This window comes from Camarhynchus parvulus, chromosome 11 (assembly GCF_901933205.1).
Source record: "Camarhynchus parvulus chromosome 11, STF_HiC, whole genome shotgun sequence".
NCBI classification, from domain to species: Eukaryota; Metazoa; Chordata; class Aves; order Passeriformes; family Thraupidae; genus Camarhynchus; species Camarhynchus parvulus.
This window is the reverse complement of record NC_044581.1, coordinates 7781489-7799149: the sequence shown is the minus strand read 5'-3', so window position 1 is coordinate 7799149 and position 17661 is coordinate 7781489. Positions and strand designations below refer to the sequence as shown.

The following is a 17661-nucleotide window of genomic DNA, read 5'->3' as shown; positions in this document are numbered from 1 at the left end:
TTCACCCATCTTTCTGATATGTAAATCACCTGACTTGAAGTAATCCCAGAAATTTACACACAGAGTATTCCCCATCCATGCAGACTGTGTGAGTTTCTGCACCAACAAAGCCATAATATTCTTCTTCCTCTTGCAGTGACTCTTAAAAAGTTTGTAAAGAACACATCTAGTTAAGGTTTGACCTTAAGGTTCTGTTTGACCACTGTCAGAGATGTATAAAATGCTTCTTTTATTATTATATTTTTTTAAATGAAAATATCCCAAGAATTTTTGATAAATAGTGCTCTTCTCAGCTGCCTGCATCCCTTAGAAGCTCAGGCTGAGCATAATTAAGAGCAAGTTGCAGGAAATCCTGTGTTCCTCCCAGACAATCTGTGGTCTCTCCTCATGACTGTAAGTTTCCTATTGGATAAATAGTGCTAGCTTGTATTTTCTCCTGTTCTCTGATACTTTTTTCTTACCTGTGTTTTGTGATGTTAGGGCTTTGCCCCTGAGAGTTTCCTGGGTAGTGTTTAGGTGTGGACTTTGAAAGGTGGAGGATAAAATTGTGGCTGTGCTTTTGATTTAGTTGGGCTGAGGGCCAGTGACAAAAATCGTTTAACTAAGTGTCAAGATGTTAAGGGCATATAGACCATTTGATGTTGATGTGCAGTTGCCTTCTCAGCAGCCTCTTTTTTTTTTCCCTTCAAATTTGTCAGCTGAAAATATTTGCCTGCCAAATGATGATACCAGTCTGCCTTCCATCAGTCTTTGGAAATCTACAGCTTGATGGAAAATGAAGTAGGGCATAGGGATCCTTGGCTGAGTTAAGGTCCAGAAGCTGTCCTTGTCCCAAAACTGAGATTTACCCAAATTCTCTTCCCCTGGCCCAGCAGACACCTCCCAGATTAATGTTCAGCTGGTATGGACTGTGTCCACATTTGATTTTGTAACATAGTGCTAAATATGCTAAGTGGTGTTTCCTTCTTAATAAGAGAATTGTTTTTCTGCGGCTTTTGTCAGAATACTTGTTTCACAAGAAGAAAAAACTTGATAGAACTGTTCATACTGTATTTACCTATGACAGCTGACCCTGACTTCCAAAACCTTGAGCAGGCATCCCTGAGGAAATGTTACTTCATGGAACATCAGAACAGGACATTTTATGCTGTATTTCAATAAAACTTTTTGCCCTCTCCAGGCAATTAAAAAACTGGTTTATACTATGTAGGTAGGTACACTACCTTAAGACATTGATTCAGGTTTCAGTTGTAAATAGTATTCAGGAAAATACAAAAAATTTGTGCGTTTGGTATTGTCAGCCTTACAGTATGAGGCTAACATTAAAGCTTAAGACAGATCAAAAATACAGTAAGCAAATAAAATTCTGCCTGTTCTATTCTGTAAATTAGTCCAAGCTCATGGCTGACCTTCAGTGTGTAACTGGTCTCATACAATGTTCCTGGGCTACTTCATAATGATAATTAGGGTCCAGCAGTGCTGGGGTTGGCAGGACAAGCTCTTAAAATAAAACACTGTAGAGCAGAGTTCATACATCATGGTGTTGGCACAGAATTACCACACTGAGAGATTGTAAGTAGTCTCATTTATGTCTTTAACATTTGTTTTCCTGTCCACAATTCCTTTCTTCAGCTTCAAACCCTGATTCAGGAGACAGACCCTGGTGCCGATTATCGCATCGACCGCGCGCTGAATGAGGCCTGCGAGTCGGTGATACAGACAGCCTGCAAGCACATACGGTCTGGAGACCCCATGTAGGTGCCTCTCAGTCAGAACTGGGGCTTTCTTTCCTCTTGGGCATCCATAAAAGTTGTGTGGCTGACTAGTAGAGACACTAAAACCTATCCAGGCTAGTTGCTCCAGACCAGTCATACAGAGCTGCACTGAGATGTTTCCATTCTTGCTGTACGAGCCGGCCAGTATTTTTATAGGACTGGTTCAGCACTGGTGAAGGCTGTAGCTTTCACAGGCACTTAGACTTAAGTTTGTAACATTTGATGTGCTAATTTCTCTAACCATGTAAGTCTCAAGCAGTATCGCAAAGTGACAAACCTGGAAAGGCCAGATAAGCAAACCCATCCTGCACAGGTGGGTGTCTCCTTTGTCTTCAGGTCTGATAATGTATTCTCCCCTGGGCCACATTTTCGATGGAATACTCCTTATGATTTTGTTGTATATCAGACTTGCTGAGATAACTAAAACAATGGAACATAACAAATACAAATCTGATATACACTTGTTTTAGATGTAATCTTTTTGAAGGAAGAGAAAGATCTTCACTAAGTTTCAGCATCTTATCTCTGGTTCACTGGACGACTGATTTGGCAACACCAGCTGTTACAGGGAAGCTCAGCATTATTTTAACAGTCTGTGGCCTGACTTTTTGTTTTTTGCAGGATTCTATCTTGCCTGATGGAGCACTTGTATACTGAGAAAATGGTAGAAGACTGTGAGCATAGGCTCCTGGAGCTCCAGTATTTTATATCTCGTGACTGGAAGTGAGTACTGTCAAACAAGACTTATCTTCACTTGGTGTTTGTATTAAGTGTTTGTATGCATTAGCAGTTCCTTGTAAAAGAGTAGAGCTTGTGGTTGTTCAAAAGAGGACTTTCAAGTACGCCAGGTCAATAGGGTGTTAATGCTTGTGTAGAACACTAAAAGCAAAAGCTGCTTAGAAAAGGTGTGATGCCACTTAAATCAGGTACTTTTTTAGAAGTGATGCAGTCTTAAAAAGTTCTCAAGTTTGAGCTCTAAAATTCGTTGCATCTTTAATTAAAGAAATCTGTCTGACACTATTGAAGGCGAAGGTCACTTTCTCTGCAGGTGGCAGCCAGTTGTATCTACTCCAAGTGCTACGATACAGAACTTAAGGAAACAAAGTTTTTAAGTATAACAAAGACTCACTGTGTGAGAAGCTTCCTGCCTCCATTTCTGCCTTTTTTAAAATTCTCTAAGTGAGATTACAGCCTGTAGAGCAGATGTAATACCCTTCAGAGCACTACTTTTCCATCTTTCTCATCCAGAGATGGCAGTGCTTTGTTTTAAATACATAAAAAGCCCCTGTGTCAGTGTTGGTTAGGATGAGGAGAGAATAAATTTGATAAATGTGACCAGTGAGGAAAGAATAAGTGTTTGGCTTGTCTTCTAAGGAAGATTGAGAGGTGAGGAAATAGAGTACATTAAATGGGGTTGCTGCAAGAAATTGAATAATTGTTCTCAGTGGCCACAAAGAGTGTAAGGCAAGAAGTCCTGGGCTTTGATTACTGCAAGGAGTGTTCAGATCAAACGTTGAGAAAATCTTGACTCAGAGCAAGTCATGTATTTATGGACAGCATTGCCAGTAGCTGGGAGCTGATATGCTCTGTGAACCTTCTGCTTTTAAAGATGGGGCTTTATGGAGCAGGAAGTTTAAGGCTTTTTGGCTGTTCATTTAGTCATCTGAATAATTATCTCCATAGGTAGACAAGAATACTTAATTTCGCCCCCTTTCCTGTTTATCTTCATTGCTGAGTCTCCTGCCTGTACTGTTTCCAGCAGGTAATTCATTGTTTGAGTCAAACTTAAATGATTGGAAGAAGGAAGACTGATTATTTGCATTTTCCTGGGAGTAAGAATAATTCTAATTCATAATGCAGGCTGGGCAGCATTTGCTTATCTTTGTTTAGCCACTGTTCCCCAGAGCTGGCTTATGAATCTGTTGCACTGACTGTGTGCCTCAGACAGATGCACAGAGTAGAAGGGGTTTTGTTGATACCTTTATCATTATCTATATCATTGTGTCCACTGAAATCTCGTGATATTTTTTCCCTATAGTGTTTTATAAATATGAAGTTTCAATTTTGGAAGATTAGCAATATCTCACTTAGCTTTTATGTAATTAGATATCATCTTAAGAGATCTGCACTTATATGCAAAGCAGGGGGCACTGAGTTTGCAGTTGGCTCAAATCCAGGGCAGACAGAATCAATCCAACTCAGATTTTTATGGAAATGGTGTTTCAGAATGGCAGCAGTACAAAGTGTAAGATATTACACAAGCAAAATGTGGTATGTACCTGCCTTTCTGCTGCTTCAGGGCATCAAGGAGATGATTTCTTTTCTCATGTATCAGCATTTGGCTGGCATACTGCAGAAGAAAATGGGAGGTGTTTCAGGAAGTGTTGAAAATTTGATCTGTAATTAAATATTTTGGTGTTACTTAGGGAGTTGATTCCAAATTGAGTTGAGGCCACCTGTTGGTTCAGTTGGTCAGACACTGCTGCTGCGTGGTGTCCTGGTGGTGCCTGAGACTTGAAGTGAATTTTTTGCCTCCAGAGTATTTTGGATATGAAAAACATTCCATGTTTGAGTGAAGTGCCAGTGATAACTCCTTTGTTTGCAGGTTGGACACAGTCCTTTACCGCAAGTGTCAGGGGGATGCCTCCCGCCTCTGCCATACCCATGGCTGGAATGAGACCAGTGAGCTGATGCCTCCAGGGGCTGTTTTCTCCTGCTTGTACAGGCATGCATATCGCACAGAGGAGCAGGGAAGGAGGGTGAGTGCTAATGGACACCTTGTTGATCTGTGGTAGAAGGGTTGCACACGTGTTTGGAAGTTCGACACGCAATGCTAAAACTGCCAGAACTCAGACAAGCAATTCTAAATCATTTACTGTAGGTGGTGGTTGCACTGCTTTGGGTGCCCAGCTCCTCCTCAAGGGTGCCCTGAAGGTCTAGGTGGTTGTTCTGGTGAGTCAGAGTAGGCCCAGCAGGATGACTGACCTGTGTCACAGGCCCATGGAGAGAACTGTGTGCTGACACCAACTTACATTTCTGTTTCAAACCCAGTACAAGTCCTCCCTCATTCTTTCAAAAGAGGAATATGATTCCTTGCAGATAGCCAGCATAGATGCAAAATTGATTTTATGCAACAAGGAGTTTCAAGATCAGCTTTCCTCGGCTGTTGCTACTTAAGTTTTGATTTTTGCCCAGCTTCAGTTTATATTCCATGTAGTTCTTCCTATTGATATAATGTATCCTTCCAGTTCTTTGGAGCATGCTGTACTGGTAAATGTGCTTATGCTGTCTTTGAAGATGACAGTAGGGATCTGACTTGCTGCCCTGGAGTCTGGAGATCCACCATAATCACATTTGTGGTTGAGAGCTGCTCTTTTCAAGTTTGCTGCCCTCTCGTGCCTTTAGCAGGACACTCAGATGAAAGCACCTGGGTACTCAGTTCCATTTCTTTTGGCACTGTAGTGTACACAGTCCCTAGGAATTGATGGGTTTACACAATGGCCCAGTTTAAAAATTAATTTCCACAGCTTGATTTAGAAGGTCTTTTGTGGCAGAGGTCAAGTATTGATTGAAAGCATCTCTTTTAGGAATAATTTTTTTTAATGCAGTTTCTTAGTCTGCTGAGTTGAGACTTTTTCATTCCATTTTATATTAATGCTGACCAAAGAAATCAATAGCCATCCTGCAAATAATCTATCAGAGAGAGAAAAGGTTTTTAAATGTGTTTTTCTTTTGGAAAGTAGGCTAAGGGAGCAGCTGTCATTTTAAAATTTAGTCTTGGAAGCAAACCTATGGGAGGTTAGACCTGTATTTGTTTCCACTGCTGTTGACAGAATACTAGGTAACTTCCAGGGGTTTGGATTTTTAAATGTATGAAGCTTTAAACTTCAACTGGTGCATTTTAGGTTGGATAAGCACCACACCAGTACCCCTTGGTTTCCTACAGTTTGTTTCTTCCTGTCTTGCAAGTGCTGACTCTGATGTGCTGTGGTGGTGATTGCTGAGCAGAAATTACAGCTGGACTACTTTGCCTGATTCTGGGCTTCCCATTTGATATTGAGGGCATGAGCTATTTTGACTTTCTTCTCCATAGTCGGTCTGTAGCCTTGAGTGAAGGTGTAGCAGATAGCCTGGGGACCTGATCTGACATCTCTTTCATAAAACATTTCATAAACCTCTAAAAGTAGAGGTTTAAAAATATAAAATTTAACTTAGTGGAATGAGAGGAGCATCTATCTAAACTAAAGAGCTCCAAGCTCTTTTGGAGCCCTCATTTCTTGTGGGGGCCCTGGCAGGCCTGGGCTGTGCAGTGCAGGACTTCTGTGCCTTCTGGGATTGATAATGGCATTTGTGGTCACTCTCAGAACCTCAGCTGACAGCATCCTGTTTGCCCTGTGTGGATTTAGGGACCCCATATGGCAAACACTCCCTGTTCTCTTTGCAGCTATCACGAGAGTGTAGAGCAGAGGTGCAGAGAATCCTCCATCAGCGAGCCATGGATGTGAAGCTGGACCCAGCCCTCCAGGACAAGTGCATGATTGACTTGGGGAAGTGGTGCAGTGAAAAAACAGAGACAGGGCAGGTACTGTAGACAATATCATTGCTACTTTGTTTGCAAAGGGTGGGAAAGATATAAAGGGGGTAAAAGGATGTCTTGCTGCTTCTTGAGAGTGGAGAATGTGTTAAAAATTAGTGCAGTTTGAAAGACAATCTGCACCAGACTGAGACAGGTGGTGCAGAAAAGATTTGCATGTTCAGATACTAGTAGAATGAGAAGGGAGAAGGGGATAGTTTGCAAAAAGGGCTTTACAGAAGCAACCCTACCTCCGTCAACCCTCTTATTTATAATATTCTATTACAAGCTTGATATTTCCCACATAAACTTTATCCCATTTCCATTTGGCAAATACTGACATGCTTCCTGTGTTTGTACAGAGCTGAACTAACATCTGCAGCTACTTAACAAAGTTTCAGCAGATACTTTCATGTTAAACTGCTGTGCCTGGAGGGCTGTAGTGAGGGGACCATTCTGCAGCAGATGCTGTAGACACCACTGTCTTTCTGAAGTGCCCATCATAGGCTGGGTAACTAACCTCTCCTTAAGCTTATGGAAAGGGCAAATTAAATGGGATATTCCAGAAGTGAAAGCACATTGTGCAGCTTTTGAGAACAAGTGGTAAGGTAACATTCTAGACCAACATTTTCAGGCATTACTATGTATGTGTGTTCTGGGAGTGCTAGTAGAGGAGTGGGATTAAATGAGATTTAGGACTTTACAAAAAGGAGGGCAGTTTCACATGTGTAATAATGTTTTAAGCCCAGAATTTCAGCTTGGGTTCTTGGATCACACACTAAAATGTCTGTTTCTGTAGGAACTGGAATGCCTTCAGGACCATCTTGATGACTTGGTGTCTGATTGCAGAGACATAGTGGGAAACCTTACTGAGCTGGAGTCTGAGGTGAGTGGATTTCAGCCTGGGGTAAAGGGAATAGATGAGCATGTCTAGTTAAGCATGCCATTTTAATAATGATGAAGAAACCTGAGGTTAGAGGAGCTGTAGAAATGCAGCTAGGATCTGGCATCAAAATACATGCTTTTTACCTCATACAGTGGAAGTTTTCCTGGAGGTTCTTGAGGAAGAGAAATGAACAACAGTTCAGGATTTTAGGCTGTTGATGGCATATCTCCTGCTTTAAAGGTCACTTATGGTACTAAAACTAAGATTTGCACAGGAATCCAGTTAACTTTAACACAAGTCAAGATATGTGATGGGACTTGAGGTTTTGGTCTTGCTTGCAAATAGTTTTGAGTACACTATCGCAGCTTCCCTCCAAGCCACGAAAACTTGGCAAGCAATAACCACCAGGTACATTGGTAGAGGTTTCCAGTGACTTTGGCAGCTTTACTTCTCTTATGAAACTGCATATTTGACTGTCGAGACCCAGACTGTTCCCCATATCTCTTAAAATTTACACTAGGGAAAGTGCCCTAGGGAAAGTTCCCTTCCAGTGGTTAGAAATTGGTTTTCTCAGAACTATGCCAAATCTTCATCTCCTGCCTAGGTGTAAGGTGATTTCTAATGCTCTAGCACCTAGTTTGGAGGAGAATGACTGAATTATCCAAGCCAGGAGTTTCTGTGGAGACCAGGCTCTTCCCTTAAGCTGGAAGGCTTGTCTTGCATTTGCCATGTTGGCAAGAGTGAACCCCAGGATTTCCAGAGCTAAAGGGCAAAGCTGTCTGGATTGCATTTCTCAAAATCCTGTAAACTGGGTTGAGTTTGAGTTGTTATCACAGGTTTTTTCCAGAGTCTTTTTCTCTTGTGCATTCACTGTGAAAATGAAAAACTGTCTTTTCTGCAGGACATTCAAATTGAAGCCTTGCTGATGAGAGCATGTGAGCCCATTATCCAGACATTCTGTCATGTGAGTACATTGTAATGGTGTGAATATCTTTGAGGAGAAACTCAATGGGAAAGGTTAGAGAGTTTTAGTATTAGTTCTTTTTACACATCAAAAGTAAAATCAGAGGTAATAATTTCCAAAAGTCTTTAATTAAAATATCACCCTGAAATATAAATTCTTAGTTCTACCTAATGTTTCTGCTGTTGTAAGAGCCCTAGCATAAAAGTTAGTTTGAAGATGAAAATTGCTCTGTAGTTGGCAAAAATCACTCTTTACATTGAGTTAAATACTAGATCTTTTTCCTTCTCATTTACATGCAGGCATGTCTAACCATGGTACTCTGTTCAGCTGCTCAGCACTGCTGAAATAACTTCACTGGTGTAGGGCTGAGTAGTTAAAGAGCAGTGGAGGCACCTAATTATAAATGTCATGTAAGCACTGAGTCTTTGCAGTGTGTCCTCCTGAGTCTGAAGTGTGTCTGTTTCTGAGATGATTCTTTCCTGAACTGTCTAAACATAGCTGTGTGCTGCAGTTGTGTGGTGCAACTCGAGGGTGGTCAGTTAATAGTGAGCTCACCATGGAGAGTGGAACTGGAATTCCATATTCCCTGGTCACAGTGGGCTAAAAGAGTATAAAACCCATGACTTGGAAAAGCAGTTTATTTCTATGCCTTTCCTCTCTTCTTCAGGAGGTTGCAGATAACCAGATTGATTCTGGGGATCTGATGGAGTGTCTAATACAGAACAAACACCAGAAGGAAATGAATGAAAAATGTGCAATCGGTGTTACTCATTTCCAGCTGGTGAGCAACGCTTTTTTCTGCTATCAGTGGAAGCCTGTTCTGTTCTTTCAGGGTATTGCTGGGAGTTAGCTAATTATGAAATTAGCTCCTTCTTTGAAATTGATTTTTTTACTGTATTTAAAGAGCTCTTGTGAATTCATATAGTTGTATTTGCATGCCTGGTCATAAATGGTCACTTCTGGAGATTATTTCTTTTCAGCCCTTCCTTCCTCCCTGGCATTTGGTAGACAGGGTCTCAACTTCTTCAGCAGTGCAGCATTCCCCTTGCTTCCATATTGCTAAGTTTGAACAAAAGTAATTGTGTGATTCAGCAAGTGTTCTTTTGGCCAGCAGTTTGCTTTTTTTTTCTTTTTTTTAACTCTGGATGACCAAAGATGTTTTTCTCCTCATTTCTCTCTTTTAGGTTCAAATGAAAGATTTTAGGTTCTCGTACAAGTTCAAAATGGCTTGCAAGGAGGATGTCCTGAAACTGTGCCCCAACATCAAAAAAAAGTATGCAGTTCCTGCCCAAACAGTATACATGTGTAATTAAGTGACAGAGTATTTCATGATGGGACCAAAAACTTCCTTGAAAGGCTGATTAGCTTGTATGTGTTCCCTTAGTGACTGTGTTCTGCAGATGCTTAAGGTAGAGGCCTGCCTCTTAAAATTACTTCTGCTTTACTCCTGGATAGAAGCCTGTCCTCTTTATTTTACTTGCTGTGAAATTAGCTAATTATTACAATTAGTGGATTTCATGTCCCAGAATGTCTTATATCCATGCCAGATTAATTGTCTTCTAAGAGGCAGACTACTTTTGTTCTAGTTGCTGATCTGGGAAGGGAAAATATCCCACTTGCTTTATCTGGTTTATTCACTGCAGTCTAAGGGATTTTTTTTAATGTCCTGCTGCAATAGTGTAAGGCTAAATTACACACAAGGTCAGTCCTGTTTGTGGATAGCAAGACTATTTGCATTTTATGAGGTAAATGCCCTTCCCACAGTGTAAAGGGATTGCTTGCAATGCTATGCTGGTATTCGCCACCATCTATTTCTGAGATGAAGCAAAGCTTTTCTGAAGTGCTGACATGACTTAAGAGCAGAAGTCTTGCTGGGCAGAGGGGTTGGTGGCATTTTGAATATCTTCCTGTCTGCTGATCTAGACTCCAATTTAGGTTTTAATTGTGATACAGTTACTCTACATAGAACTGTATCCAGAAGTAAGCACAGATGCACAAGAGTTTTATACTGTGTTTGGATTATTGGAGTCAGTTTCTCTGGTGTGGTAATCCCATATCAACCTTGGCTGGTCTTAGTGAAGGGTGTACGAATAAAAGGCTGTTTTCTTTTCTGCAGGGTGGATGTGGTGATCTGTCTGAGCACAACTGTGCGCAATGATACTTTGCAGGATGCCAAGGAGCACAGGGTCTCTCTGAAGTGCCGCAAACAGCTGCGTGTGGAGGAGTTGGAGATGGTAAACATGCCTGAAACTCTTGTTCTCCCCACTCTTGTAGTGATGTCCTTCCATTAAAGCTTCCTGGTTTGTCCATCTTGGGGGGGGTTGGGGGGGAAAGGAAGTTTGTTTGCAAGATGTATCTTATTTATTTTTTCCCCTTTTCTTACAAGGGCTCAATTGCCCTTCATGGTGAAAGTACTGATTGTCTGCTTTAATGCCTTAAATAGTCTGGTGAAGGCTAAGGCAAGTTAAATGGTCATTGGAATTTCAGCTAGAAGTGATTATGTTTAGTGTTAGACAGCAACGTGCTACACATTCTGATGTCCTTAACATCCTCTAGGAGAGAACAAAAGCTCCATTTTACAGACTGAGGAAACAAGCACAGATGAAGCAACTCGACTCCAGCTGCTTCAAGTTGCTCAATGGATAAATAGGAGTAGTGTTTGTTCTGGTAGGCAAAGCTGCCTCTCAACTTCCTGCTGCAGTGCTTGCAGTAATAAACTCTTAAGGTCTTTGTCCTGTAGATACTGTTTAAGTGTCAAAGCTTCACCCTAAGTAGGTCCATATCGGGAGAGGCAGCACTCTTGCCTTTGTATGGAAGAATTCAGATGGTGGGCATCGCCAAAATCAGGAAACTTCATTCACATCCTCCAGATCACCTACTAGATGGGTGGCTGTTAATATGTCCTTCAGTTTTCATGTGGAAAGATTTTAGTTGTCTTGGACAGTTGTGATGATACCCTTTTAGGAGAGGCGTTTGAAATAACTTCCTAGCTCTATGATTTGATTTAAACTCTTTCTTCAGTCTAAAAAGCTGAGGGATTGCTGCAGAGAGTTGCCAAGCTGATTTCCTAACACCACTTCTCACACCCAAGACCCTTATATTCAAAGAAACTCAATGCCTATTGTGAGGGTTGCTTACTTTTTCTGAGTAGAGGTCTTCAGTTAAGAGGGTAAAAAAGTGAAATAGTCTCAAGTTCCACTTTAAGGCTCATGTTGTAATTTTTCCTGCAGACTGAGGATATCAGACTTGAACCAGAACTGTATGAGGCTTGTAAAAGTGACATCAAGAATTACTGCCAGAATGTGCCCTATGGCAATGCTCAGGTAATGGAATTTATTAATAATTTACAATTTAATTTGTACTTTCATTTCAGAAAACTTTTGAAGAACACTTTTGCCCATGTAAGTGCAGTTTGAGATTTTCATTTTGATATCAGTCAAATATTTTGGTAGTACTTTGGAATGTTAATTTCTTTCTTTTCCACTGGTCCACTAGCATTAATACTGGGTGAATGCAATGCTGTGAGCCCTTCATTCTTCAGTTTATGCTGGTGTCAAGCTATTAGCAGCTGTTTACTGCAAATGTTGCTAAAGATTTTGTAGGCATAATATCTGCAGGATGAGATTTGTGGTTCTGGAATAAGTCCAAGAGACCCTCTTCATCTCAATAAATCTTTGTGAGAAAAGATGAGCTTAAAGCAAGTCCTGGAAATAAGCATTGGTAATGACTTTGATAAAATCTAGGCATTGGGAACTGAACTGCCCAAATGAGATGAAGGTGGTCATTAGGGGAGCACATGGCTGTGTATGACAGAATTATATCAATAGTGTGTCCATTATGCCTGCAATGTTGTGTTGTAGATTATTGAATGCCTGAAAGAAATCAAGAAGCAATTGAGTACACGGTGCCACCAGAAGGTGTTTAAACTGCAGGAGACAGAGATGATGGACCCAGAACTGGACTACACACTCATGAGGGTGTGCAAGCAGATGATCAAGGTAATGGTAGTGTGCTCATTTGAGAGGGTGAGTTGGAATATAAGAGCTCTGTCAGCTTTGAGCTTCCCATAAAGGCTTGTTACAATATTGCTGTGCTTTTTTCAAAAATGATTGCATTTTTGCAAAGTAATCTGTTTCTTAAATCTGAATCAGGCTGAGGTTTCTTCAGGGCTCTTCTCTTTCAACTTCCTGATCAAAGCCTGTGCACTAATAAATTTGTCTTCCCAGCTGCCAGCAGAATTGATGAGGGAAACTGTGCTGAGGCTCCTAATACAGTTCTCATCCAGTCAGTTTGGATTTGGATTGGCTTTTAGCAAGGGTGAAGAAGTTATGATTACAGAGAAGAGTAAAATCTTCAGTTCACTGCTGACCTGGTGCACAGAGACTTTTATCAAACTGATAGGGCAGGCAAAATCATGTATAACTTCAAATTAGAAATGAAAGCTGGAAGTGGCACCATGTAGAAAGCAGCAGTGAACGTTCATATAAGACACTCTTTCACAGTAGCCAGAATTCCAGTAGTATTTGTGGTCTGTATGCAGTGACTCCATATTTTGGCTGATGAAGAACATCCTGAGAGTTATTTGCTCTCCAGTTCAGACACATGTTTTTAAAAAGAGATCTGTGATCTCATCAAAATAGTGAGGATTTGGAGATGCAAAAGCCTTACCTTAGACCCACAGAATTAGTTTCTAACAAAAGAAATTAGTACCTTGGTCTGAATTTTGGGTAAGCTGGTTCACTTTTGACTATCTGATTCAAGGTGGGAATGGGCTAATTGTTGTAATGAGCTCCTCTCTGCTTTCTCCTTGTGTGTGGTCTTAGTTTGCCCTGAGTGGTACTAATAAACTCTTTACTGTTGTGTTGTCCAAGCAGCATTTACACAGGACAGCAGTATGTGCATAGACTTAAAAGATTAGGTTTTTAGTTTCTAAAATAAATGGGAACAAAATAGTTGAGTATGAGACCTAATTTGGTGGATATTTCTTTCCAAGTGTACTGTTTCTTAAGAATAGAAAAGAAAGGCCATTTGCTTTTGGTAAAGCCAGTGAGGACTGCACAGCTCAGTGCTCAGTCCATAAGCAGAGACATTTGTGCCCATAGTCAATTCAGAGAGCAGCACAGAGATGTTGGAGCTAGGCAGGGTGGCTGTATACCTCTCTGTTGAGCACGTGACTATTTCCTTCCATGAATTGGAAGCTAGTGGTTGGGTGTGGATTTTGTTTTTTCAAGTGCTTTTAGTGATGCAGCTTGTTGTGTTTTGGGGATTTTTTTGTAGCGGTTTTGTCCAGAGGCGGATTCAAAAAACATGTTACAGTGCTTGAAACAAAACAAGAACAGCGAAGTGATGGATCCTAAATGCAAGCAGATGATTACCAAGCGCCAGATTACACAGAACACAGGTATCTTCTGAATTAAAACCAAAACTTGCTCGCCTGAGGTGTTCTGCATGGCTGGACGAGTATCAGTTTTGTTTTATTCTCCTTTGTTGTTTTCTGTGTACACACTGACCTCAGTCAAGTTCTTGAGGGTCAGCATGTGTTGTTGAATCCTCTGTATTCCTGAAGCTATTATCTCACAATTTGAAATTCTGTTACAAAAAAATACTATTTTCCCCAAAAATTATGTTCCTTGATGGTATAATGTCATCCAGGAGATTTCTGTCCCATCTCTTTTGGAGTGCTATGCTCTGTAATCTGAAGAGATGTGTGCTCTAATGAAGTTCTGTCATCTCTCCTGGTTAGATTACCGCTTAAACCCTGTGCTCAGGAAGGCATGCAAAGCAGACATACCAAAATTCTGCCAAAATATCCTGAATAGGGCCAAGGATGATACAGAGTTGGAAGGTCAAGTCATCTCATGCCTGAAGTTGAAATATGCAGACCAGGTGAGTAGAACTGGTGTCTGCAAAAGAGAAAATGTGCAAATCGTGCTGCTCAACAGTCATTGAATAACAAATCAAATTTGGGCTTGTGTTGTGTTCAGCGTATATAACAGGCTAAAGAGGCTTTTTATGTTCCTATAGAAATATTATAGAATACAGGTTAATGTACAGGGTGGTTGATTCCCAAAGGTCATTGAGTGAGTTAATGACTTTCTCCTCCAAACAGCGTCTCTCTCCAGACTGTGAGGACCAAATTCGAGTGATAATCCAGGAATCGGCCCTTGATTATCGGCTGGATCCCCAGCTTCAGATGCACTGTTCTGATGAGGTAGGAGAGTAACTCCATAGCTACTCTTTCAGGATGAAAGCTCTCTTTGTGTAACAGGTTTTTATTTCTCAGAACATGCTTTCCTAATAAGTAAAACAAAAAAATCCCTTTGAGCCGCTTCTAGCTAGTCACATTCTCTGCTGTGACTTTTATCCAGTGCACAAGAGTTGCAGTTTCCTGTGCAGTGCTAATAAGAAGTTAATTATTTCATCTGAGATCTTATCAGTACTTGTGGCTATGGAAAAATACTTCTTTCCAGTTGTCAAAAAGAAGTCAGTTCTCTGGTCTTGTCAGCCTTAACTGGAATACAGTCAAGCTTTGAGTTTTCACTTTTGGTAACAGTGTTGGTCATGCTTCAAGTGTTACTTATTTCATACTTGCACATTCTTTCCATGCTGTTTTCTTCCCTGCCCTCCTCCTCAGTACAGTGATATTGACTTCTTGCTGCTGGCTTTCAAAGGGTTATGCATATTGCATGAGCCAGGCTGCATTTGGCTTTGGGGATTTTGAGGGGGGAAGGAATCTCATCATGTATTCTTCAGCTGCACCCTGTGATGAACTAACATATTGAGATATAAAAGTGCTAAAAGGCAAGGATGATTGTTGTGAACTACTTATGTTAAAACACCTCTTTCAAAATAGATTTCCAGCTTGTGTGCAGAAGAAGCAGCAGCTCAGGAGCAGACTGGGCAGGTGGAAGAATGTCTGAAAGTGAATCTTCTGAAAATAAAAACTGAGATGTGCAAGAAGGTAAAGAAAATAAATTGGATGTCCTAAAAAGCTTCTATCCCTGCAGAAGTCTGTGATTTTTCCAGGTCACAGCCTAGGTCATGTTCTAGCTAGTATGAGGCCAGAGTGCTGAAATTTCCCTATACATCTTGGTTCTGGACTGCAGTGATTCAATTCAATTTCAATTTGCTAGTGAAAATTATGTTGAAAGTTCCTCCTTTGCAATTCCAGACTTGAATCCTTTCTTGATGATGGTTTCCAAAGGTTCTTGTTACTAACCTATTTCTTGATGCTATTGCAGGCTTTCCTAGGCCCAGGCTGTGTGCTTGAGGGCTGTATGAATTGTGCCATGACTATGGCACCTGATTTCAGTTCTAACTGGAGTAGTCCTGGCATGCTGCCTTTGTCTTTTAGAATAATATGAATATTTTAAGGAATGTTACAAACCAGGACACTTAATTAAGCCTAAACCAGCATTCATATTATGTCCATATCCATATATCTGTCCTTATCCAAGGACAGTGGTGGGTTTTCTCACAATCCTGGATTTGAAAAGATGATACACCTTTCAGAGACATTGATCAGCATGAGTTTTGTTCTGTCTCCTTTTTCTGAGACATACTTGTAATTTCCTCCTCTGCAGGAAGTGCTCAACATGCTGAAGGAAAGCAAAGCAGATATCTTTGTTGACCCAGTGCTTCACACGGCCTGTGCCCTAGACATCAAACACCACTGTGCTGCCATCCCGCCAGGGAGAGGACGCCGTAAGTGCTCATGCTGTACTTGTGTAACCTCTCAGGCTTGAGATATTTAACCTGCATTTCTTACCAGTGTAATCTTCCATACAAGATATTTCCACCAGTCATTTGTAGACAACAGGATGGAACAGCAGCAGAAGTGGTAGATGAATGGGAGTTAAGAATTCTTTCCTTGTGTCCAAGTCTGTAGCTTAGAGAGGGCTCTGCCTGCTTGAATTGACAATTGTGCATTAAAAGTCTGGAGTTGGTTTAACTAAGTCTGTGGTCTGTTTGCTATGAGCTAAGTAATTCTTCACTTCAAAGCAGAAAACATCTAATTAGGGATTAGTCAAGTATGGTAACATGAATAAAAAATACAAAATTTTATGTCTGTGTCTTATATGAGCATTTAAACAAGCTTATGAGTTAGTTGGCCAAGCCCCTCTGTAGGCACCAGAGCACTGTGATCCCATTTCCTTTTCATGAAACTGTGTGAAAAGTCAGGAAGTTAAACCTTTCAAAATGTATTGTTGTTCAAAAGAAATGCCTAACAAGCCTAAGAAGATAAGGCTGTGTTTTTTTCTGAACTGAATTTGATCTTAGCTCTTTCTAAAGGCTGGTGTCATGGAGTTCAGAGTGTACAGCTCTTTGAAGGTGCAGATTTATAAGACTTCATAAAATCTCATGTAAACCACATGAATTATATATTGGATACATTCTGTAGTTTCTTTTTGGAAGTAAAAATTCCTTGCATCTCCAAATGCAATACTGATCATGAATCTTGGTGAAATTGCTAGCTTCAGGCATAGTCTGCCAGGTCTGTTTAGAAAGCCTTGTAACCATCAGCCTTCATGAGAATGGAAGAGCCCTCTCTGCACCATGTTATCAAAGCCACTGTTTCTATTTTGTAACACCATCTTCTGCACATTACAGAAATGTCATGCTTAATGGAAGCTCTGGAAGATAAGCGTGTGAGGTTGCAGCCTGAATGCAAGAAACGCCTTAATGATCGTATTGAAATGTGGAGCTATGCTGCAAAGGTGAATATGTAAATGATTTCCATTTTTTAATGCCTTAGATCTTTCTGTTGCAAGGTATTTATGAAAAACTTCAACTGTAATGAAATTCTTGTTTCCAAGTGAAGTTTAGTATTTTGAGTTTGGTCCAGAAAAACTGAAATCAGGTTGTCTTCTAGGTACTTAAATCTTATTTTCTCTATGTCTCAGATGCATCCCTGACAATGCAGAATTAAACTATCTTGTGTGCACACAGGGCTTAGTCTCCTGCAGAGAAAGTGTGGGGCAATGAAATAGGGGCGGGAAAACTTCCTGTTATAAAGGTGTCTCCTGAACAGCAGCTCCTTCAGGTGAATCACTGCAGGCCTGCTTTTTTCTGGTTCAGGCCCATTGTAACGACAGGACTCCGCAATAGCAGCACCAGACACTAAAACTGGTAAATGTCACAGCTGAGGGTTGCATGGAAAGCACAGCTTGGCTCATTTATTCCCTTTGCTACCCCTAGGTTGCCCCAGCAGAAGGCTTTTCTGACCTTGCCATGCAAGTTATGACCTCTCCATCCAAGAATTACATCCTGTCTGTGATCACGGTTGGCATCTGTGTACTCTTCCTCATCGGCCTGATGTGTGGACGCATCACCAAGCGGGTGACAAGAGAGCTCAAGGACAGGTAGAGCCTGGATTGCCTGCTGAAGAAATGCCTGCCCAGTGCCCAGTTTTGTACAGCCCTCCTCTGTATAGTCTACCCGGCCCCTCTTGTGAGAGGAGAAT

The 17661-nt window shown here is 40.9% G+C and overlaps 1 protein-coding gene across 1 annotated transcript in view; it reads left to right on the top strand.

The window, feature by feature from the left end:
- Positions 1–17661, top strand: part of GLG1 (golgi glycoprotein 1) — a 76940-nt gene extending 59279 nt beyond the window's left edge. Inside the window, exons 9-26 of the mRNA XM_030956290.1 lie at positions 1633–1754; positions 2397–2498; positions 4381–4534; positions 6220–6357; positions 7148–7234; positions 8136–8198; positions 8866–8979; positions 9383–9471; positions 10315–10432; positions 11429–11521; positions 12059–12196; positions 13476–13599; positions 13942–14084; positions 14308–14409; positions 15052–15159; positions 15782–15902; positions 16809–16915; positions 17397–17661. Of these exons, the coding sequence (XP_030812150.1) occupies positions 1633–1754; positions 2397–2498; positions 4381–4534; positions 6220–6357; positions 7148–7234; positions 8136–8198; positions 8866–8979; positions 9383–9471; positions 10315–10432; positions 11429–11521; positions 12059–12196; positions 13476–13599; positions 13942–14084; positions 14308–14409; positions 15052–15159; positions 15782–15902; positions 16809–16915; positions 17397–17564 (2091 nt within the window). The 3' untranslated portion in view covers positions 17565–17661. The remainder of the gene's footprint in view (positions 1–1632; positions 1755–2396; positions 2499–4380; positions 4535–6219; positions 6358–7147; positions 7235–8135; positions 8199–8865; positions 8980–9382; positions 9472–10314; positions 10433–11428; positions 11522–12058; positions 12197–13475; positions 13600–13941; positions 14085–14307; positions 14410–15051; positions 15160–15781; positions 15903–16808; positions 16916–17396) is intronic.